This window comes from Macrotis lagotis, chromosome 4 (assembly GCF_037893015.1).
Source record: "Macrotis lagotis isolate mMagLag1 chromosome 4, bilby.v1.9.chrom.fasta, whole genome shotgun sequence".
In the NCBI taxonomy this organism is placed as follows: Eukaryota; Metazoa; Chordata; class Mammalia; order Peramelemorphia; family Peramelidae; genus Macrotis; species Macrotis lagotis.
Genome location: NC_133661.1, coordinates 152,744,407 through 152,769,183, shown reverse-complemented (window position 1 = coordinate 152,769,183; position 24,777 = coordinate 152,744,407). Strand labels below are relative to the sequence as shown.

The following is a 24,777-nucleotide window of genomic DNA, read 5'->3' as shown; positions in this document are numbered from 1 at the left end:
GACTATGAGTGAATTGGATTTAAGTGCGCAAAGCCCCCAGTCTCACATTCTACTCTGGAGTCACCTGGGTCTAGTGACCAGATATGGATCAGGATGACTGGAGATGGCCCTGGATGCAGTGGGAGACCCTGACCTTTGAAGCCAGGTCTTTAAGGATACTGCACTAGATAGGAGAGTTTAGAGGGGCAATTTAAAAAAAAAAATCAAACGGCAATTTCACCAATTCAGCAAGTATTTGTTATTAAGGCCCTGGTGTATGCATTCAGTGTGAAAGGTTGGAGGACCACTTGAAGCCTGACAGTTTGGGGTGGGTGACAGACAAGTCAGATGTTGATTCAGAAATCGGGTCCCTCAAATTCAGGGCTCTGGCATCTCCCTGTCAGGCTCTCGGCTTTTTCTTCGCCTGTCCAAGAGTGCCGTCCAAGGCCCAGAACCTTTGGAAAGCCCCAAGTGCGGCCGGCCCTCCCTCCCTGCCTGTTATTCTTGGCTCTGGAAGGTCAGGAAGCCCATCCCCTCAGCTGGCTAGGCAGCCCAGGCTCGGAGGGCTGCTCCCAGGCCCTCTGTTCTCCGCAGGAAGAGGAAAGGGGCGGCTGGGGCCTCGTGTGCAAGTTCCTGTGGTGAGCGGGGCCTCAGCTGCTGCCGTGCTGCTCCTGCTATCTGTCAGCTGCAGTAGTTGTAACACACTCATTTCCCCTTCCCCCTCGCCGGCAGGAGGGCCTGGGGGTGGGCCGGAGGGGGCTGGGGCAGGACAGGGTCATGGTTTCATCATGACTTTGTAGTTATCCTTATAAGGGAACATTCCCTCCTGTGCTTGCGGCTCTGTAGCTGGCCAGAAGACAGAGCTGGCTGGGTGAGGGGAGATTCTCTGGGTCCTCAGAGAAAGGAAGGGGGTGGGTGGAGACGACCAGGCCAGTCTTTGGCTCCTCCCAACCCAGACCTTAGATAGCTTTAGTTTCAGGGAGCTAGGAAGGTAGCATCCCTGCTTTCACTGACTACCCCTTTGCTCCAAATAAATGCATGGAAGTGAAAAGCTTAGGAAAAATGGGGCTCCGAGTCCATCCTGAAGTCCCCAACTCACTAGGCTCCCCATACTGCTCCTCAGCCCATAGAGTTTTCTCCCAGTTTCCCCTTGGGTAGTCAAAAATTTCACCCTTTGTAAAACATCTGGAATTAAAAACCTCTGAGAAATTATCTTTCAGTATTTTTTAATGGAAAATTACGTTCCTTCTGAATGTGGTATTCTTCTATTAACCTAAAGATAGATACCTACCACTTACACCACCACCCCACAACTGCTGTGAATTTGAAAAGATTTGAGAGTTCTCTTCCTGACCTGTTAATAAATACACTGAGACCTAGAGAAGCTAGGCCACCCATTTCTCACTTAAGGCCTCTTACAAGGTCTATGCTCTCCCCACCATCAGGCTTCATAGACTGGGACTCTGAACCAGGGGGAATAATATAAACATAAGTGACACTAGCTCAGAGAGTAAGGCAACAGAGCCACCTCCCTTCTGATTCACTGAAAGGAGGGTCTTTTGCTTTGGGTTCCTACTATCACACTGCCTCACTCCTGTGGATCATATTTTGAGAGTGGTCCTGGCTGACCTGGGGTCTGGAGTCCTGAGAGAAGAGTGTGAAGGGGGTGATTTCCCTTTGAAGAACATGGCCAAGAGATATTCTGTACAACCCTGTTGATGACTGGGGGGGAGGGGAGTCCTCATATGTTGTCATTTGTTAGGGTCACCAGCTCCCCTATAGGAGGAGAGGAATTTCCAATTCTCCTTCATTGGTTCTGAAAGATAACCATGGAACAAGAACTGCAGGGGGGGTGGGGGGGGGGGGATTGAAATGAAAGGTACCCTGGCTGAAGTTCAGAAGAAAGAGAAAAAGTAAAGCACTTCAAGTGAATAAGTGTTCGTGAAACTCTCCGAGGCTGGATCCCAAGAACCTGAGCTGGCAAGACCATCTTCTCTTCAACAGATACCAAGAAGGCACTGACACCCAAGGTTCAGTTGTCTGGAAGGGGCTCTGGTTTTGGTCCTAAGCACGCCAGTCCTCCTTTTCAATCCAGTTGACTGTCTTGTCACCAACAAACAGTTCCAGGGCAGAGACATACTTAAAAAAGGGTTTTATTGACAATTCTCAAAAATTATGTCGCACTCTAGAAGCAAAAGATACTAAATTCTATTTCTCTTCTTCCTTCTCTTCCGGCCAAGCAGGTGAAGCCAACCACCATTCACATTTGTCGTCCCCTCATCCCTTTCAGGATCTTTTTCAATAAAAACGGGGAACTCAATATGTGGAGCTGATACCAAACTGGCCTCAAAAGGAAGCTGACTGGGACGGGACGAAACAGATCAAGACAGACCAATGATTCAGTTTTTTTTAAACCAACACCCCTTGAGAAGTGGAGGTGGGGAGAAAAGTCCTCATAGGCAAACAGTTTGGGGGATCCTTTGTATCGTATCATGAACCCATTGGCTCTTTATTTCCATGACATACGGGCCTGCTGCCTTCTCCAGGGTCCCACCCCTCTTGGAGACCTTCATCCTTTTCTCTCTAAGTCCAACTTACTGTCACTTTCCACTAAATGGAGGCCCTACAGTGACCTCCAGAAATGGGAGATCCATCATCTCCCATCCCCATTCAGCCCTGAGTGTTATAGAGAACAAGGTCCATATCCCAAGTTTAGAAGGAGCTGAAGACTGTCAGCTGACAAGTCCCCATACACTCTCTAAAGTAGAATTCTATGAATGAGTCCAATCACAACCCCATACCTCCAGCACCACCCTGAAGAAAAGCCAGCTTACTCACAGCAACATCTTGTGTTACAAGATAAAATTTCAGTAAATAAGGCATCATCTTGCTAATTTCTTGCTGCAGGCAATGCCAGTGCTGGACAAAGGACAGCCCACAATTCCAATATTAAATACCTACTGTGGGCAAGACACTTGCCAGGGACTGCATTATTAGGAAGGTCCATGATGGCATTCTCTTTTTAATCCTTCACAAAACAAAAAGTGCTCATGCAATAAAAAAAAAAATAAAAAGGCCAGGAAAATGTGTGAATGTAATATAGACTTTGAGGGGGGTCTTTTATGAAAGTTTCAGAAAGGGTTAGGCCCCGGAGCAGGCATTCTGTGGCTATAACAGGTGTGCAACTGTTCATTCTCTCAGCTGCATTCACTGGGGGATATCAAGCTCCAGGTTATTCCTAGGACAGCAGCTGATTGGTACAAAGAACAACTTCTGAAAAAATGCAGAGTCTGGCCTTGGTTAGTGAAGGGAGTGAGGCCAGGGAGGCAAACATTGTCAGACAGTACATTGAATAATCTGTGGAGACATACAAAGCAAATTGACTATGACATCTTCCCTAGACCATCCTGTCCCTCCCTCCCCTACAAACCCTGAAAGACAATTTTGAGGCCAGAAAAAGAAAGGTAGGACACTTCACCAGCACTTCTGAACCATTCAAGTCTCCAGTCCCAGGAAAAAGTGGGTTTGTGATTAAGAGGGAGAAAAGTGAGGATAGAGGACCAAACACAAGTCACCAAAAGGTTCAACTCTATTCCAGATCATCCACATTGACCCTGGTGGAAATCACTAGAAATCACTTGCCAGACCTGATCTGGTTATCCACTGGTATGGCTGAGAGGAATTACTCATTCTTAGGATAAGTTCCATCAATTCAACTGTAACTAATATCATTCAAATGAACGTTTGTAGTCATTTACAAGAAACAGCCTGACTGGCACCTCTGATGCCTATTTAACAAATCCAAGTGAAGGGAGGAGCCTAAGTACAGATGGCATAATGTAAATGTAACTCAAAGAGGACAAAAATTTGATCCTCCTGGATTTGGGTTTATTTTGCAATCTTAAAAAAAAGTTCTTTTGTTGAGTGTCCAGAATTGAAACTAATGTAAGAATTTAATAAGTTGGATAGTCTGAATCACAAACCTGCACAAAAGTAAGGGGATAAACCAGGGGACCCCTTGAGAGCCCTTCCAAAGAGAATAATGGAAACCAATGTTGGCTCAAAATTTCATAGTTCATTGGTCCCCTAAGGCCAACCAGCTCCTCCTTCCTATCCCTCCTTTTTCTGCAGCAGCAACTCACTACCAGTCTGGGAAAAAGTCTCAACTTGACTGTTTGACTTTTAGGAATGAAAAAGTAGAAAGACTCAAACTCTTTTACTAAGCATAAGTAGATAGTTCATCTAGGAAGTCCTTAAGAATTTGGAAATGAAGTTGCCCCCAAATTCCCTTTCCCCAAAGGACACAACAAAGTGATGCAATGATGTGACCTGGACTCCAGAACGTAAACTCTTTACACTCTCCTAACCCCCTTCAGGACATAGGACTAATAATGGGCCTGAAGCTAAGCCAAAGTGACTATGACAACAAATACTGAGACATTAAAAAAGATCAAAGGTAGCCATGACTTTTCTCCCTGAGTGGGTAGCAGACACTATCTTGACTCATCTCTCTCTCTGCTGTCCATCAGGATAAGAGCAGAGGGAAATGCATCTCAAGTCCTGGTCTTGTCTCTTGGGGCGATCAATCCCTGGTGAATCGTGGCTAAATGACTTGCCCCAGCCACTTAATAGCTCCCTTATACTACTGATCGACAGCTCCAGCCTAGACCATCTTGGGAAACCCCTAACCCTAGACCATGGACATGGTCAGACAACATTGAGAGAAAGGGGAGCAGAATTTCCAGAACAGCTACAGCTTATGACTGTTCTCTTCTGCCAACTGGCCTCCCTTCCAAAGATTCCTTTCCTCTCCAGATTGATGTACCACACAGTCTGATTTCTTCTTCAAATGAGCATGCAGATGGCCAGACGGTGAAGACAGATGTTCGAGCTGGAGCCCACACAGCAGAGATGAGCCTGGATGTTCATGGCCACCCCTGGAAGGATCCCCTTCCCTGTGTCTTAGGCTGAGCACCCTGAGGCATCCCGGGTATAACCAACTAATTGGGGTTAGATAGAGACCCTGCATGGCTGCAAAATGGGGACATGAACCTGGCTGGTTTACCAGCCAACACTGTCATCCCTTTGCAGTGGCAACTTTCTGTGCCACATCAATGAAGAGAAGACTTCACTAGAGAGCATTAAAGAGAAAAGGAAAGGGGGAGGGGGGGCATTTGCTAAGAAAGTGGCTGGACAAGAGGTAGGGCCAAGTCTAGACTTACTACTGTCTTGCTGGCCCAGCAACAGCATTGATGAATAAAAATTTTGAGGGAGACAATAAAAGAGGAAAAAAAAGAAGGAAAAAAAAGTGCTTAAGCATGCCCTAGGGAGCACTTCTCCTATATAGAGTCATTAGATCCTTCTGCTTTTCTTTCTGCTTCTCTGTCAGGGAAGTCGATGGTTCCTTGTTCAGTTCTCCTAAAACTTTAATTTCTTGCAAGACTTGAGTGGCTTGCCTCAGCTGCTCTACCGCCTGGTTGAGTAATGCCTCAGCATTGACAGGGGGTCCATTTCCCTCCTGGGTGTGCTCCAGCTCTTTGCCTAGGACCTGGCTCAAAAGCTGCTCAGTCTTTTCCCTTTCGGAGGTCACCTTCTTTTCTATCTTGACCAGCCGGTGCCTGTCCAGGGGCCGGCACTGACCCTTGTCACTATCGGTCAGCAAGTTCCCCAGGGAGGCACAACGAGGTTGGAGAGGTGGCAGGACAGGGGATCCATCCTGGATCCCAGGTGCTTCTGAGCCCTCCTGGGCTCCCTTGTCCTCCAAAGAAGCTGTGCCAGGCTCTGAAGTGGCTAGCTGCCCCTTGTCCTCCTTCAGGGGTGTCTTCTGGGCATCTGTATCCTCCACAGCTCTCTGCAGACTTGATTCTAGAATAGGCTCGACCCCACTGGCACTGTCAGCCATGCCATTCACTGAAACTTGGGAACAATCTGGATCAGGATCAGTCTTGGAAGCCTGGGAGTCCTGGCATTGGTCTTGGCTGGTGGTCTCACTTCCCTTCAGAGATGCTTTCAATTTCTCAGACAGGATCTTTGGTGGAGGGGCTGGAGGTTTCCCTCCCTCCTTGGAAGCAGTCTCTGAACCAGCGGGCTGACCTAATTCTTTGCCAACAGGGGTGGGAGACTCTGGGCTTGGATTTTCCCAGCTTACTTTCAGTTTGTCAGACAAGACTTTGGGAGGTGGCTCAGGAGACTTTTCTAAGCTCTTGCTTCCCTCAGTCAGGTTGTCCTTACTACCCCCAGGCAAGGCGGAGGCTTCTAAGACCTCATCTGTTGTTTCTGTCATAGCCTGGGGCTCAGGATGGTCCTGGGAATTCTCAGATGTAGGTGTTGTGGTGCTTTCTTCTGCTTCTGGTTTTTCAGCACTATTTTCCAAATTTGGCTTCTCTGGGTCCTGGGAGGGCTTGGTTGGAGGCATGGGTGGTCGAGGTATCTCTGTAGGAGGGGAATCACTGATGTTGTTGCTGGAAGTGAAAGAGGGGGGCCCACTGTCTGGCACATCAAGGTCCAGCCTCAATAGCCCGTCTGATGCAGCATTGGCCACCTGAGGAGAGAAGAGGAGATATTGAGGGCCATCTTCCACAACTAATCTTGTTCAGGGCAAGGAGAAAGCAATGCAGAGGGTGGTGAGGACAGCTTACAAATGGCATTCATCCCTCCCCAGAGGACACCAGAGTCAGGGGGATCAAGTAACTGCTTTAGGTGAGTGTCAGGGTTGCCAATTATTGGCTTTATAAACACACACAACAGGATTCTATGACATTCTAGAGGCACCAGAATAGAAAGGAAAAATGAAGTTTATTATTTATAATAATTATAAATGGAAAAAGAACACCAACCTGAGAGGCAGGGGAACTGGGTTCTAGTCTCACATCTGTTAAAAGATGTTGGGCTCTAGGGCCTTTTTGTTTGGTGTTTTGCAGGACTTTTTTTGGGAGGCTGAGTCTCCTTATCTTATCAAGCTGGAAGTGTAGCAGCCACTCACAGACCTGATTGACACAAAAGTTTTGACAAGCTCCATTTCTGACCTGGGTCAGTTTGTCCTTCCTTGGGCTACCTGTGGGCACCTGTTCCCAAGGACCACTATATTGGCTCAGATGCCTAATCAGGTTCAGCTTAGAACTCCCAAATTCAAGGATTCATCAACCTCAGTCTTCCCAAATAATAAGGTTGCAGGCATGGGCCACCAAGCCTGACCAATTATGTGGATGTGGCAGGTTATTGAACCTCTCCGGGCCTCGTTTTTGACTAGAAGTGATCTAAGGTTTCTGCCAATGTTCTATGTCTCTATGACTGTCTTCTTCACTTCAGAGCTATGACTTGATTTCTTCTGAGGGCTCACATGCATGTAACTTAGTCTATATATTGTAGATTTAATCTGTTCTTGTGGGGGTGGGGGGTGGGGAGGGTTAAAATCATGGGAAGAAGAGAGAATGAGACTGAGCAGGATCCATGAAATTGTAGCTTCTCCCCACCAAACTGGGATGCCTTTTCCCACATCAGCTTCATAGCACCACCATCTTAGAGAGAAAAAACTATTCCCAGGACATCATGGACAGTAATGTTCCTCTAGTGAGTAAGAATTTTGAACAAGGCCAATGAACCACTCTCAAGCCCAGTGAGTTGTGTGAAAAATCAAGGAAAATATACACAGGCACAAGTCAGTCAGATACCTGGGCCCTAGAGTAAGAAGATGCTTAGTAGGAAAAACTTGTGCAAATTTTAAGAGAAAAGAACACTAGTTTAGACCTCAAGATACCTGGGTCCTAGTCCTAGCTCTTTCACTAATAAACTGTTTGACTTGAAACAAATCACTTCTCTCTGGGACTCAGTTTCCTTATATGTAAAATGAGAAGTTTTGATAAGATCAATAAAGTTCCTACCAGTTCTAAAATTCTATGAAAGAAATTTTCTATCTTCCTTGAGGCTGGCTATTCATGATCTCATGAGCTTCATAAATATCATTAGGTGGGAAAAGTGGGAACTCCCTAAGTTATTCAATAAAGGCCTATTTTCCAAGACATGCACTAACCAAGTGCTGACCCTGCTTCCCATTCAGCCTTACTCTTATCCAGTGTCCCTTTCTTCCTCATGTAAATTTTTTTTTACCCCTCCCCTATTCCCATCCCGCTTCAGTTCAGAGTGTTGGGGAGGGGCTACTGGGTCAGTAAATGGCCTCTGCAATTCCATCTGAGCTCTGTCTAGAGCTCCTGCTCCAACCACCCTATGTCTAATTATTCCATTCCACATGGGGAGAAATTGGAACACAGAGTACTGAAAGGACCTGCTCTATAACTGATCAGTAGCAAAATTCAGATGTATTTTCTCACCACCATTCCCCTCCCAAGTCCTTTTCTTAACAGATTACAGATTCAGGTCTGATCTTTTAGAGGAAATGAACTGTATTTGATGGAAGTAATAAAGGGAAAGAGAGATTCCCCTTTCCTCTCCCAGGTTTCACAAGGGTCTGAGAAGAAACCAGGGGCTGTCTGTCATAGGCAGGAAGTTGTTATGAATTAGGGTCTTATTTAGAGGAAGAAAAAAACAGAGCAGCTCAGTAGTTTCCCCAGAGACCCTTCTCTGAGGTGCCCTTGGCTCTGTGAATTCACACAATTATTCCCAAGAAATTCTAATCCAGTGAGACCTCAGACCTATTATCCAGAGGAACATTCCCCCTGAGGGAATCACAAATACAGGAGACATTCAAAGGTTAAGTAAGGGTCAGCCCCCAAACCACAGTTTATTTTCAGAAGGAAAGAAAACAGTTGCATAATAAATATACCAAAAAGTCCCTCTTTTCTTCCCACCTCCCCATCTGTCTTGAGGGTTCTGTGAAACTGGGATATGACTTGCTCCTTAAGCTTGTCCAGGCTCTCACTGATCTTTGGGAAGTCTTAGGGAGGCTCTGAAAAGCAGGGATCCCACTTCTGTACCCAGGATACTAATCTTTCCTGAGAGATTCTTTCAGGGTCTTGTATACTATACAACTTAACCACTAGGACCCCAAAGATTCTCCCCAACTGCACTGCCATAAAGACACTGAGATCTACAACCTACCTCTTTCTTTCTTCTTGCCTCTTGCCTTGATCTCGAAGGCTATTCTATTTGTACTGGGAGTTGGGGTTAAATGACTTACCCAGTTTAATATCTAGTAAGTATCTGAGACCATATCTGACTTCAGGTGCTCTAACCACCGAACTACCTAGGTGCCCTCAAAACTACTCTCTCAAAGGTCATCCATGATATCCAAATTATCAAATCTAATAGCTTTTCTCCCTATCCTCTGACTTGTTGCTGTTTTTGACATAGCTTGCCAAGCTCATCCCTCTTAAAATTTTCTTTTCTTAGATTTTGGGACATGGGGACATTGTTCCAGTATTGAAATGGCTTCCTTGTTTATCTCTCTCTCTTCAAGTCTCTTCCCTTCTCCAGACCATCCTTCACCTAGTTACCAAAGTGATTTTCCATAGCTCAGATCTGTCCCTGGTCACAAAATTTCTGTGGTTTCCTATCTCCTCCTGTACAGGCTCCTTTATTTGATATTTAACACCTTGAACAATCTTCTTCCTTTCTGGCCTTATTATACATGATGACTCTCCTTCACACATTCTATAGTACAGGTAAACTTATCTTCTTACTATCCTTCTCACAAGACCCTGGCTCTCTCCCATACAATGTAATTCCTTCTTAGTTCTGTCTCTCAAAATTCTTAGATTCTGAGACAGCTTAGGAGGTGTAGAGGATAGAGCACAGGCCCTGGAGTCAGGAGGATCTGAATTCAATTCAGGCCTCAGACACTTAATAATTATTTAGCCATGTGACCTTGGGAAAGTCACTTAACCCCACTGCCATGCTAAAAAAAAAAATTCTTGATTCTCTTAAAAACTCAGCTAAAGTACCACCTTCTTCATTTAGATTTTCCTGGTTCCCCTAGCTGGTAGTGATTTTTTCCCCTCTGCCTCCAATACCTTGCTTTAATTCAATATAATATAAATGTATGTGTATGTGTATATATGTATATATTATATATATATTCTATCTCTATATGATCTTCAATCATGTGTATGGGCGAGCAGGGGTGTGAGTGAGTGTGTGTGTGTGTGTGTGTCTAAAATATGATAGAATGTAGGATCCTTGACGATAGGGGCTTTCATTTTTGTCCATCACTAGTGTGTAGCACATAACAGGCATTTAATAAAAACAGGTTGATTGCTTAGTTCTCTTCCTACTTCTATGACCATCTCACCAGCTCCTCTCCCTCCTCTCATTCTCCAGAATCGTATATTCCTCCCCCAGGTTCTGATCTCAGCTCTCTGTTCTTCTCTCCCTGGTTATCTCATACATGCTCACTGATCCACCAATCCCCTCTACACAAAGAATGCCAAACTCTACTCTGCCAGCCAAAATCTAGCTTCTGACCTGCATTTCTACTACTCATGGCTATCTTCCCTTGAATGTTTCCCTCCCACTCCATAGCAAATGAATTATTCAAGACATTATCTTCATTAAATTTAAGAGGGAACTCTCCATCTTCTCCCTCCTTCCCCCATATATTTTAATGACATCATCATCATACTGGTCACCCAGGCTCAAAACTTCAGATCCTTCCCTCTTTCTCAATCTCCAAATTCAGTCAAACACCAAGCTCATTCAAGCTTTTCCTTTTTAACTTCCCTCATCTATATCCACCTTCCTTCCTTTATAGTCTCTGTACCACTGCCCTAATTCTAGCTCTTCCTGATATTTCCTCACTCATGGACTAAAAGCCTATTTTCCTCATTGGTCTTATTATTTATCCAGTCTTTCTTCTTTTTAATGTACCCTCCAAGCCACCATCATATTTATGTCCAGGAAGTACAAATCTGATAATGAACATTACCCTACTTGAAAGCAAAACAAAACAATAATTCTAATGACTCCCTATTTCCTAAACAGGGTCCCTAATTCCTAGTTTGACATTCGAGACTCTCCACAATCTGTCCCCCCAAATACCTTGCCTTCCTACTCTCCCAGATGTATATAAACTCCAAAACTCCAGCCAAACTGAGCTAAGCAAGTCTTTTATATTTCTGGCTCAATGTTTGAGCATGCCTCTACCTAGGCTGGCTTTGCCATCATCTCTGCTAATCAACATCCATCTTTTGAGGCTCAACTTACGCTGATAGCATCTGCATAACGTCTTCACTGTTCACTCTAGCCAAAAATTCTCTCTTCCTCCTCTGAGGCTGCAGAACAATTTCTTTAAGGAACTAAGTGACATAGTGATGGAGCCCTGGACCCAGAGTCAGAAAGACATGAGTTTGAAGACAGTCTTAAAAATTTACTAGTTGGGTGACCCTAACCAACCTCTCTTGCATTTCAGTTTCCTTATCTCTAAAATGGGGGTAAAATAATAACAATTACATTGCTGAGTACCTGTGAAGATCACACGAGTAATTTAGTACATTTAGTAAAATACTTTGTAAACTTTAAAACACTCTATAAATGCTGGTTATTATTATTGTCGTTGTTATTACTCATACCATTTCACATAGATAAATATTCTGTTTCCAACTAAGTCATAGGTTCCTTGAGAAAACTCATATTACATTCTTTATTACATACATAGCAGAGAGCCCCAGATTATTGAATATTTAAGTGAGAAACAGTCTTTTAACCTGGCTCACAAATACATAGACACAGACAGTTTTCCCTCTACATTTCTCATCAACTATTCTGCTTTTGGACTCCTCTGGAATTTTCTATCATGACCCACTGACATGGGGATCTCCTTTCATCCCCTCTCTCTACGTTTTCAACTGCCTTTTGAATGTTGTCTCCCCCCCCCCAATTCAAGCTCCTTAAAGGGTAGGAACTCTCTAGAAATGCTTATTAATGTTCTATTATTGTTGTTGTTGTTGTTGTTATACACATGCCCAGAAGTCAACAGGCACAGAAAGTCACCCATGTGCAAGCATACTCTTTCATAAACACAAATATACATTTGATATTCATAAATGCAGGCACAGATTATCCAAATTAAACAAAAGTTCCCTTCCTTTGGACCCTGACTATGTCCCTACTTCATCTCATGGAGGTTTATGGCCTTTGATTCCTGACCCTTCCCTCAAGGATGGGCTTAAAACACCAGCCAGGGGCTCAGGACAAAGCCACAGTGTGGTCCTGTCCCTGGCACTATCCTGTGCCTGATACAGATGCTGATACTGACCCTTCCCCCTTTCCTAGGGTGAGGGGATTCTAATGGACAAAGACATAATCTCTGGGGATGCTGGTCCCCCAGACCTCACCAGCTGTTGTCTGGCGACAAAGAAGCTATACAACCCCAACCCTCCTTCTTCCCTAGGGGCTGCACGTATTGTAGTCACCCTTGGTGGGGGGTGGAGGAGAACTAGAATGGAAGAGATGGAGAAGACATTTCTGCCTGGCCCTCAGTCACAGCCGGAACAGTCCTCACCTCTTTCAAGTGGATTCTTGTAGGTGGCCGACGCCGCTGTCCCCCCCTCACCCGATCCCGAGTCACATGTTCCAGGGCACAGCTCTTGTCCACCTTAACCTGAAAATATTAATGAGACTAGAGTCAATTGTCTGCTCAAAACCTTGGAAAAAAGGGGAAAAAAATGCTCTGGATTTAAATTCAAGACTACTTCATGTATAATAGATACACACGTGTGTGTGTAGACAGACAGATACAAAAATAAAAATGAAATCTCCCCGTCCTCAAAAGACTTCCATTCTACTGAAGATGACATATGCATGGATGTACATACAGAGAAGATAGTGTTGCCCTTTTCCATCTCTCCTCATCCCCCACCAGGAGGACTTCAGCAGGTCACTTCCCATCTCTGGGCCTCATTTATTCATCCAAACAACTAGGATAACAATCTTTACATCTCCAATGTTATTTTCTATTTAAATTGGAGTGACAGTCTCTGTCACATTCCTATACCTCCAACTCCCTAGCAATATGCCACAGGAAAAGTCCAGTTGCTTTGCAGGCTCTGATCTGGAGCCCTGGCCTTCTCTAGCTCACAAGGAGCTGTCCACCACAGGAGGATGGACAAACACCAGTCTCCTTCAGACACAATAAGCATTGTCTTCATCTAAATAAGCACAGAAATAAAGGAAAGCAGATGGAAGGGAGGAAGGGAAAGAAAGGAAAGGAAAGGGAAGGAGAGTGGGGAGAAGAAAGCAAAAGAGAGAAGAAAAGATGGGAGAGAGAGGAGAGGGAGATAGAAAAGAAGTGGGGAGAGAAAAGGAGATGGGGGGAGGGAGGAGAGGAGAGGTTCCATCTCATCTGAGTGTGAACCTTACTCCAGTTTGAAGTCAACTGCTTGGTGTGTACTATGGGGATTACTCTCAATCCTTGACTAAGCCCAGCTTTCCTGAGTTCTCAGGAAAATCAGCAAAGCAATCCAAACCCAACTAGAGATTCCAAGAACCCTCAGCAGGTAGGTCCATCACAATGATCTTAATGTGACAGTGAGCTTCCTTATGGGGAAAAAGGGCCAAAGGCCCAAGGTCCAAGGCAATGCATTGGGATCTTCCTAGGGAGGGGGTACGATGGACAAGTGATGAATTTAGAGTCTAGAGGACCTAAGTTACAGTTTACAGTTTACACACATTGAACTTCTCCCTTGCCTAAATAATGGGGAGAAAGAGTTTGAATAAATGACCTAAAGTTTCCTTCTATTTCAAAATTGAGGATCCCAGGAGCCTAATGGGAAAAAGCTGGCATTTTCTGTAAAATCTCAAGTCTGCTCACAGTATGGGTCCTCTTTCAAAGCTTCAGACAGGAAGGAAGAAAGAAGGAAATTGAGACGTAGCTATGATTACAATCATATCCGAAGACCCACTACACATCCTAGATCCTAGGGGTCCTAAAGGCAAGGCTGGCCTTTGGCTAATACCCTAGAACTCCTTAATCCTCAGGACTTCTTCCCTTGGCCACAGTCTTTACCATTTTTGGTTTTTATTTTTTTATTTCAGCCTATGATTTCATTAGCAAAGGGAATGCAAGTATAGAAATTCGCTCTATTAATTCAGGTGAACATCTTCATTGGAACTTATAGCTTTGGAGAGCAAGTTGTGGGCATCCAAGGTTAAGTGACTCATCCGGGGTCACAAAGGCAAAAGTGAACTGAACCCAAATTCAGCCTGCCTCCAAGGTCAAGTCTCTATTCACTATGCCAGAATATTTGTCTTCCCTTATTAGAATTTCTATATCCTGCATTCTATCCTTTTGCTGCCAATAATTGGAAAGGATCTGAATAACGTGAGCTAAGCTGTGCCTCACTGATAACAGGTTTAATGAATTGCTACTTCCCAGGTAGTCACACTTTGGCAGGGGCAATGCTTTTACTCAAAGGAATCATGGCAAGACTTACTTTTAATGCTCTAAGGATTTGTGATTTCATGAATGTGGGTCCCTCCTCCGTTGATATACATCACAACCCCTATACCACTTGGTACACTATTGATGAAAATTCAACACCCTGTGGCTATCATATGGGTGCTGGTCATCAGGTGACAGATAAACAGGCTGTCCATGGGTCTCATTCAAAGCCTTTCCAGACAGGGAAGACATGCCAGAGCTTATAGGCTAGTTTGCTAGAACAGCCTGGAAGCACCCAGGATGATCACCCTGTTTAGTTTTTCAAGAAAGGAATAACTTAGAACTCTCTTCAGTCCCCCCTACCACTGTGATCCTAGGCAAAATGCTTTACTGTTCAGTGCCCTGGTAACTTTCTAAGAGTGTAAGTCCCAGAGAAGATGCCAACCTGCATTAGCAGACGGAGCTTCCTCAAGCCAGAGTTCTCAATGCTAGTGAAACCAAAGGTCTCGCCTATAATTTTTTCTTCTTCTTTAAAGTAGATGCTATAATTTAGGACAGGTTTATTTTCTTTTTCTTTCTTCTTTTTTTTCCTTTGGAAGGCAATCAGGTTTAAATGACTTGCCTAGTGTCACATAGTTAGTAAATGTCTGAGGCTGCATTCAAACTCAGGTCCTCCTGACTCCAGGGCCAGTGCTCTATCCACTGCACCACCAAGTTGCTGCTACAACTTGGGATCGATTTCAAAGTTAATGGATCTGTCTCTGGCATTTCTTCAAAAATCACACTCCATCCTGTGGGTAGCTCCAATCTACCAATCCCAGGTGGAAAATGGGTCAAGCAAGAGTAGAGATGAACCTACTTTTTTCACAGCTGATCAGTCTTTATGGTTCTAACAAGTCACTTCCCTTTTCTGAGATTCTGTTTCCTTTTCTGTAAAATGAAGGGAGCAGACTAGATATTCTCCCAGACTTGACAAGTTCCAGCCTAGGATTCTCACCTCATCAAAGGCTTTATTCTTGCCTTTGTTGATGCCTTCATTGAGGGCTTTGATCCAGGAGTCCTTCTCCTCCCCATTCTGAGCCTGGAATTTGATGTCATGAACCTATCAGAGAAATACATATAATTTAACAGGTTTTAGATGTTGTGTCTATTGGGGCATGGGTCCCAACCATGAGCGAATATAGTCTTTGAAGCAGGATTTCACCCCTTCCCAACACACACACACACACACACACACACACACACACACACACACACACACACACACACACACACACACACACACACACACACACACACACACACACACACACACACAATCACTATTATTCAGCTTCCACCCTGAAAAAATCTCTTAGATATAAAAATGCAGCCTCAGACATTTACTATGTGACCCTCAGTCAGGAATGAGGTATCTACACATACAGCGTGTGGAGAAATAATGGTGTGGAGAAATAATGGAATTACAGTATCTTCTAATCCCCAGATCCAAGCACAACACCTGATACTTTTCATTTAGGAAAAAGGTGATAGGAAAACAGGTAGAGAAGAGGGGAAGGGAAATAAGACCAGAAAAGAGGGGAAAGACAGGAAGGGCACTCCAAGGGAGCCTGCAACTGTTTCCAACTGAAAAAAAAAACAGAATAAATAAAGATGATGGAGTGGAAAGACCTTTAGGGCTAAATCAAAATAATAGTGGCTGACATCTATATAGCACTTTGAAGTTTACAAAGAGCTCTCTGCTCACAACAACCCCATTAAGTAGGTTGCATTATTCTCATGTATCAAATTGAGGAAACCAAGGCACAGAAAGATGATATAGTTGGCCCAAAGATACAATTAGAAAACATCAGAGCAAGAATTCACACTCAGGTCTTCCAACTCCAAATTCAATACTCTCTCTATTACACACCACACTTATCTCCAAGCAACCTTGGTGGACTTGAAGCCAGCTCTGCCAACCACACACCCTTTAACCTTAGTTTGATATCAGAAAACCTGAATTCAAGATCATATCTTGTTCACTAACTCTTTGCTTAGAAAAGATCCAAATAACAACCAGAGTCTGTTCCTGCCAATGGCCATCACCCTAAATTCCCCACCTTTGGTCTCCCTCAATATCTGCACCCCAGTCTTTCTGGCCAGAGTCCTTCCTTCCTCTTTCCATTCTGTATTTTGCTATAAGAACACAACTATCTGCTGCCAGAGTTCCACTATGTTATTCCCCACACCTCCTCCAGGACACAGGCTTCCTTCCCACCAAACAGAAAGGGGGGAAAAAAGGAGAGAAGAGGGATATTCAATTGATTTAATGATCAATTAACCTTAGAATAATAGCTTAAATTTATAGATTATGTGAAAGCATTAACAGATGCTTTATCATCCCCATTTTACAACTGGGAAAAGTGAACTCATCACCTAATATAACTGGCAGGGACACTGGACATCATATAGACAAGAAGTCATTTTTCTTTCCCACTCCCCTTCTTTATTTATTTGTTTATTTATTTAATTTCCACTTATATGCAAAGATAGTTTTCAACATCCTTTTCCCAGTTTTTGAGTTCCACATTTTTCCACCAATCCCCCATTCCCCATCTTGTGGCAGCATACAATCTGATATAAGTTGTACATGTAAAATTGCATTTAACATATTTCTGATTTGACCAGGAGTTCCTAAACCTTTTTTTTTGTGCTGGGAACCTTCTTACAGCCCAGTCAAGCCTATGAAACCCCTTAAAGGAGAATGCTTTTAAATGTATAAAACACAATATGTGATATCGTAAAGGAAACCAATTATATTGAATTAAAGATGTACATTTTGTCCAATCTAAGTTGAAGGTCATCCTAGGGATCCAAGGGACTCCAGTTAAAAATCCCTCATCTAAAATGATCTCCTCACAGTGAGAGAAGTGAGTCCTAGAGAAAAACAGAGATGGCATCCAACCCATGTCTACTGACTAAAGATCTTTCTTTTCTCCAAAAAAAATCTATTTATTTGTTGGATTTGTAGAAGGCATTTCTCTGCCTTTATTTTGTTATTATATATCGGTTTCCCACTTTCCCTGTTATATAATACCTTCTCTTTACAATTCCATTACATAAGATCTTCCTTTGCTATTGTATTATATGGAAACATTTCCAGCCCCTCTCCTCACCACCCAAGCAGCAGCATAGTGTAGTATATATGGTCCTGGAGTCAAGAACCTGGGTTTAAATCCCTCCTCAGACACTTTTACTAACTCACTAACTGGTCTTACTAGCTAACCAAAGCACTTAACCTCTCTAGGCCTCAGTTTCCTAATCTATAAAATGAGAAGTTAAGACTTAAGGACTTCTAAAATCAGTTCCAGCTCTAAAATCTCAGACAGGGAAAGAGTGGCACAGTGAATAAAGCTCTGAACCAGGAGTCTGGAAGCCCTGAGTTCAAATCCAGCCTCAGATACGTAATAGTTTTTTAACTAGGGGCATGTCACTTTCCTCATCTGTAAAATGGGGACTGTTGTGAGGATAAAGTGAGATAATATTTGTAAATCTGAAAGTTCTATATAAATGCTAGCTTTGAGCTAGTATTATTATCATTCTATGACTTAACCATGTATTAATGTGCATGCAGGTCATCAAGTAAGAACTTCTCCCCCTCCACAGCAGCAGACCATGGAGATAAAAGATTGGAGTAGATGGGACAGTAGTCCCCTGAGACAGCATGAAAACAGTGCCCTCCACCCAATGCATATTTTCTTTTTTTTTTTAAGTTTTTGCAAGGCAATGGGGTTAAGTAACTTGACCAAGATCACAAAGCTAGGCAATTAAAAGTCTGAGGCTAAACTTGAACTCAGGTCCTCCTGACTCTAGGGCTGGTCTATCCACTCTATCCAGATGCCCCCAATGCATATTTTCTTTATGATCCTAAGATATGGGTCTTTATATCTGAGGGAACTTGGGGGGGAGTGAGTTGGAAGGAAAATCAGGTTTAGGGCCAAAGGAGAATGGCAGTGACATAATATAATCAATGACCTCTCCCTCCTCATTTCTTTTTGTTGCTGTTTTTTGCAAGGCAAAGGGGTTAAATGACTTGCCTAAGATTACACAGCAAGGTAATCATTAAGTGTCTGAGGCTGTATTTGAATTCAGGTCCTCCTGACTCCGGGGCTGGTACTCTATCTGCTGTACCATCTAGATGCCCCTCCCTCCTCTCTAACTCCTAACTTCCCAGGCTTCTTTCAGTGCTCTGCTAAAATCCCACCTTCTGTATGAAGCCTTTCCCAGTCCCCTTTAACACCAATTTCTTTACTCCCATATGTGTAATGTTGTCTTTCCCCCTTCCTAGTCCCCTTTAACACTAATCTCTTTACAATGTATGTGTCTTGTTTGCATGTTGTCTTTCCCCATTAAACTGTGAGTTCCTTGAGGGCAGAGACTATTTTTGTCTTTCTTCACCTAAAGTAGCCAGTGAAACATGGAAGACACAATAAATGTTTATTGACTTAACCAAGAGACAAGGAGACTCAGGATTTTGTCCCTTTTGAGTCTCTAATTAGTTGTGGCTTGGTCAGATCTTTTCATCTTTGAGCACCTACCCACCCCTCCACCCAGTGTAAATATGAAAGTTTAGAACTAAGCTGTTTTGATTCAGTGAGATGTATCCCATTTGTATATATGCTGGAGAGAACTGGGAATGGAAGAGAAAAATGCACAAGACCCAAGTATTATGGATATGCAAAAATTCATTAGTCACCCAAAGTCAACACTTCCCCTGCCACAACCATATCCTTCCTCCTCTCTCTAGATACAGAATTCCTTATCATCATCACTAATGATAAAGTCCTTTCTGCCCATCATCCCTGAAGAAGGTATTAGCTCTGAAATGCAATATTTCATTCCTCAAGAAATTTACATTCTGGGAACCTCAGGTTACAGAGGAAAAATATAATTCCAATTAATAACATCATATCTCACTTTCTCCTTCCCAAAGTATTTCATATCCATTATCTCATCTGATCCCTACTAGAAGGGGACCAGTTGCCCCACTCTACCAAAAGAGAATCAGAGTGTCAGAATTCTCAAAGAACTTTTTCAAGGTCACAAAGTGGCACCACACTCAAAGTCTCCCAAGTTTTCCACTGAATCAAACTCCCTAGCCTCTCAAGAATAAAAACAATTAAAAAAAACTTGTCTAGCCAATACAATAACCAATGGGTCGGGCTGGTGTTCCCTCTCCTAGAATTCAAAGCTTCTTCCTCCTAGGACTAGATTTTATACTGGGACTTTAAAACAGGGGGAGGGGGAGGAAGCTTTTAAAAGGCTCATATTGGTGCCATAGTTTAGAATTATCCATTCAGCTGTTTCAATTTCCCTGACATATTTCAGGCTTCTTTCTTTACTCCAAATGAGTAAAGGGTTGGAATGAGCTGGACACAGGCCAGAGAGGCTGCTGTCCCAGTATAAGAAAAGAGAAAGAAAGAAGGAAGAAAGGGAAAGGAAGAAGGAGAAATAAGAGAAAGGAAGGAGAAAGAAGCAAGGAAAAAAGTTATATGGGAACTAGTCAAAATAGCAAAGGTTAGAATTGAGCACCAAATTATTCCAGTAGTCCCACAGCCTGGCTGACAGTGTCTGAGTATGACCTCATGGGTCAGGGGTGTGGGGACCCAGGGAGGCACAAGGGGGGGGGGGGTATACAAGACACTAGGGCTTTTGTTTTTTTTTAATTAAGGGGGGGGGAAGGTCCCTGGTTCCTGGACTAGACAGCATGGCCCACGTGACCTCCACAGCCAGTCCTGTGGAGTATGAAGGGCAACACAGAGGGACACAGAAAACATCCTGGAGACTGGTGATGGGGGGGGGTGGAGTGGGGAGAGAGCAATGGTGATGACCCACTATAAGCAGAGAGAAAATGAAGGCCCTGCTTCTGAAATGAACTAGACTGCCTCCTTGCCTAATACAAGTCCAACAAGAAAAGCACCTCCCTTATAGGAGGTTTTAGGGAAAAGTTGGGGGATGGGAGGTACAGAGGGAAGTCTACTCCAGAAACAGACAGAAAAAGAGAAATGTAGTAACTACCAGGATCCCTGGCCCAAGGATGACTAAAACTGCATAGCCTCCTCTCCCTCTACTTCTCACTACTGGGCAACACTACATGAAGAAAACAGACACTGAAGGGGATCCCCCAAAAGCAGGGGATCCACCAACTCCCCATAGCTCCGGCTGGACCAACTCCCTCCCCATTCATTCACTTAAACAAGCAGGTTATTCCTGTTTTTACCCTCAGGGAAAAGGTAGGGGGTTAGACTAAAGGACCTCTAAGGTCATTTCCCAGGCAAAGATTCTATAGGTGTCCAGAAGCTCAACCAGATAGAGCAGATGGGAGGAGAAGGGGGTTGAGGATGATAACCATACTCACCCATCCTTATGGGACCATAGTAGAAATTTTTGTTACCATCCACCTGGACTATTTTAATCACTTCCTAAGAAGATTTACCACTTCTACTCACTCTAAATAATCCTTCACACCTTACCTTTCTCATATCATTCATCTACTCAAAACCCTCTGAGATGGCTCCTTATTATCTGTCTTTGACTACCCTAGACTCTGGAGTCACTTCACCTTTTTAACTCTCTCTACTACTCTTCTCCCTTTAAGTGGACTAAGCTCTACTCAATCAGGTGCTGTCCCTGTAGATGTTCAGAGCTTTCTGGTCTTTAGTCATATTCCAACTGTTGCCTCCTCCAGGAAAGCTTCCTGTTGCCCTCAACTCTAGGGGATCACCCCACACATCCTTTAGCACCCAACTCCAAGCTTTCCCCAAGACCATTCCTCAATTAATAATGACCCTTTTGTCCTCAGAACTCACAAAGTACATTGTTTGCAATTATCTTATACATTATGTTGCATTATTTTGCTACATTGTGATATACTGTTTCTTATATGTCTTATCCTAAAACATATAAACTGTGAAAACAGGAAATATGCCTAATCCAAACTTTGCTGATCACCTAAAACAGAACCTGGTTCAAAGGAATTGCCTGTGAACCATTTGTTAAATTGATTTGTTGAAAGCTAGGTCCTAGGGACATGCTAATTGGTCCCCGGGCTTCTCATAGCTCCTCCTGCCCTGCTCTATCCTCTGAAGGGCAAGATGCCAACAACATAAAGGTAAGTCAGTAGTCTCAAATGTCACGGGACTTTTCTCGAATACGCAGGACTCTAGTAAAGTCAATATACTAAACCAAAGATGAAGCTTCTTAAGACAGAACTATTCAGTTCATAGTTCCCATAGTCTAAGTCATCTGATACCTGGAATTTGGGATTTTCAAATATTATAACTCTGTGATTATAGATACTCACAATCCTAGGATCAATCAATATCTCCAGCCTTGGGGTTAACTACTATTTAATCCTAGGATTATTTTGAAAAAAAAAAAAACAGGTCTATGATCACATTTCTCTAAGCTCCCCAGCTCCACCTGAGCAAAATGACCTCTCCTTATCTACCCCTTTCCCACTGCAACCCATCAAATGACAAGGGGAGCTCTAGGATTTATTATAGGAGAAAAAGGTGGCAAGATTAAAAAAAGGTAGGAAAAGTAAGAATAGAGGAAAATAGTAAGAAGGGGAGAGATATGGTCAAAAAAAGAGGAAGAGGGCAACAAAAATAGCAAGAAAGAGGTAAGAGAGCAAGAAAGGAGGAAGGAGGAAGGGAAAGAGAGAGAAAGAGGGATAGAGAAGAAAGGGAAGAGAGTAAGAAAGAAGAAAATGAGAAAGAAAACGGGAGAGCAAAATGGAGGGAGGGAATAAGAAAGGGGGAATAGGGAGAACAAGAAAGGAAGGAGAAAAAGAAAGCAAAAAAGGAAAAAGAAAAAAATAAGAAAGGGGAGGAGAGAAGAAAAAAGGTGAGGCAAGAAAGGAGGGAATACAAGCAAAAGAACTTCCAGCTGAGGATCCCACAGCTTCTCCATTTCTGCCCTCCCTAGTTCCATTCTAGATGTTTCTCAGAAACTGAGTCACCTAAGAATTTCATCATGGTGCCCAGCTTGTCTCTGCAGCCCACAGAGTCCTCCAAAAGAATTGCTCTGAACATCTGGTCTTCCAGTTGTCCCTGAAACATGCCTAGAGTGTGGCCTTTACCTCTTTCCTCCCTTCTTCTGGCTCAGATTCCCATTCCTACATTCACATACCACTTCCCAGTGACTCTGAGATCACCTGGGCTTTTGGGAGTGGACGGAAAAGGAAGTGGTTGAAGCCAGAGAACATATAACCTGAGGGGGTCATGAAGACACTGAACCACTCTTCACCTTAACAGATGGTGCACCAAGGTATCATCCAGAAAAAGGTTGTTTCTTTTTGCTCAGTTTATTATCAAGGGACTGAGGGAGAGGCAGAATATAGTAAGACAAAGCATTAACCTGTGATACCAATGAGGCAGAAAACCCACTGGCAGAGACCCTCCTGTTTCCCCCTATATATCCTCAAAGCATATCTATAAGACAGATTTACACAAGGATGCACAAACTCTGTCTCAGGCCCATTAACTTCTCTTACTCAAAAAAGGTAGTATTTATAACAATAATATAATTAACAATAGCTGATACATATGAAGAGTATAAAATTTGCAAAATGCTTTAAGAATATTATCTTATTTTTCCTTACAATTCTAGGCGGGAGCTGTTATTATTATCCTCATTTTACAATTGAAGAAACTGAGGTAGGAGCAAGAAAGAGGTGAGAGTGCAAGGTTAAGTGACTTGCCCAGAATCATACAGCTACTAACTCCAGAGCTATAGTTTCATTCACTTGAACACCTAAATTCTGAGTTACTCAAGGGCAGGGATTGTCTTTTTCATTTTCTTTGTATCCTGGGGCTTAGAGGAGTTCCTTGCTTATAGAAGGGGCTTAAAAAATGTTCATTAAGTGAATAACCAAGCTGCCTCAGTTGAGTTCTGGTTTGTGCATCATCTTCCAGGACAAAGGAAGAGACAGCTCTTTCCTGAAAGACCCCAGGGCTCTATGAGGTCCTCAAATCTCTCTACTGCCTCCTAGACATTTCCATTTCATCTTCATTAACTTGAGTCAGAATTCATACTTCCCTGGGAGGATAAGGGTTAATGAACTAATACTCAAAAACACAAAGCCTCTACTGCAGGAGGCACAACAAGTATGATCAGGTACCAGGAAAGAAAGGAGTGGTGGAGAAGGAGGATCTTGGGCTGAGGTGGAGAAATGCTCCATGGAGGCTGGGGGAGGGACAAGATGACCTCTAAGGGAAGGGGGGGTGTGTAGAAAAATGAGTTGGCAAAGGGAATCTATGATTCAGTCTCACACAATTGTTCCTGCTGCACATCATAAATGGAAAATGCTGGGTGGGTAACAGCATACCACACAGCTGCACATGGAAGTTGGGGGGGGGGGGGAAGAGAATGCAATCTGAACTCTGTCTCAACATCTGTGAAAGTATGCTGAGTGTCAACACCCACTACAGAATCCCAGCCAAAGAAAAAATGGTATAGACAGCACACTTTTCATCTGCAACCCACTCCCCTCAAACTTTTTTCTTTTTTATTTGGGGGGGGTGGGGCACTGAGAAATCTTGCCAACAAGAAATCATACCCAGGTTCAGATAGAAATGAAATCAGGAAAATGGAGAGGGTGGAGTTTTTTAAAACCATGAGATCTCCCAGCAGAGAATGATAGGGGTAGGGCCTAGAAATTCTGAGAGGTCAATGCTGAGCTCATGCCCAGGGATTAGGGGAGCAAGATGAAACCACAGCCCCTGCAGGCCTTTTTTCTTTTTTTTAAGGGTTTTTTTTTTTTGCAAGGCAAACGGGGTTAATTGACTTGCCCAAGGCCACACAGCTAGGTAATTATTTAAGTGTCTGAGACCAGATTTGAACCCAGGTACTCCTGACTCCAGGGCTGGTGCTTTATCCACTATGCCACCTAGCTGCCCCCCCAGTCCTTTTTCTATGAGGTTTTCAAAACACTTTCTACTAGGGCATTACCTAGGGACAGGAGAAGGGAGGTTGGGAATGGGGGCGGGGGATGGAATAGGAAGAACACCATGGGCACCCAAACACCTAGGGGTCACCTGAATCCAAAGGTAAGTCAACCTGTTCTTGGGCTCTGTCCCAAAGTCCCCATTTCCAAACCTCAAACTTAAAGGAACATAAGCATAAAAACTGTCTGCCAGACTCCACTTCCGCTATGGAAAACTAGAGAGACTGAACCCACTGGGGTTCAGTCAAGGACAGGTTCCACTGATCAGGGAACCAAAAGGAAAGCCTACAGATACAGCCTGGGTACATGCTGTCTCCTGGCAGAAAAGGCAGGGAGGCTCTCTGCTAAAGATCCACTTACTCAATACAGAAGTTTGCCTGCATCTCCTGTCAATAGTCAACTGGGGAGATGTCCAAGAGAAAATTATTAAAAGGACCCACCTGTGGCAGGCAATCCAGACCACTTCAGATTCCAATTA

The 24,777-nt window shown here is 43.5% G+C and overlaps 1 protein-coding gene across 3 annotated transcripts in view; it reads right to left on the bottom strand.

Moving 5' to 3' along the window:
- Positions 1 to 633: 633 nt before the first annotated feature.
- The window catches only part of PLEKHO2 (pleckstrin homology domain containing O2), a 40,009-nt gene continuing 15,865 nt past the window's right edge, over positions 634 to 24,777 (bottom strand). For 2 of the 3 annotated variants that reach the window (XM_074234396.1, XM_074234397.1), the window contains exons 4-6: positions 15,306 to 15,410; positions 12,431 to 12,529; positions 635 to 6,520 (exon numbers count right to left, since the gene is read on the bottom strand). In XM_074234396.1, coding sequence (XP_074090497.1) covers positions 5,303 to 6,520; positions 12,431 to 12,529; positions 15,306 to 15,410 — 1,422 coding nt within the window. In that variant the 3' untranslated portion in view covers positions 635 to 5,302. Of the gene's footprint in view, positions 6,521 to 12,430; positions 12,530 to 15,305; positions 15,411 to 24,777 lie in introns of all 3 variants that reach the window. The other variant, XM_074234395.1, reaches the window with a different exon arrangement.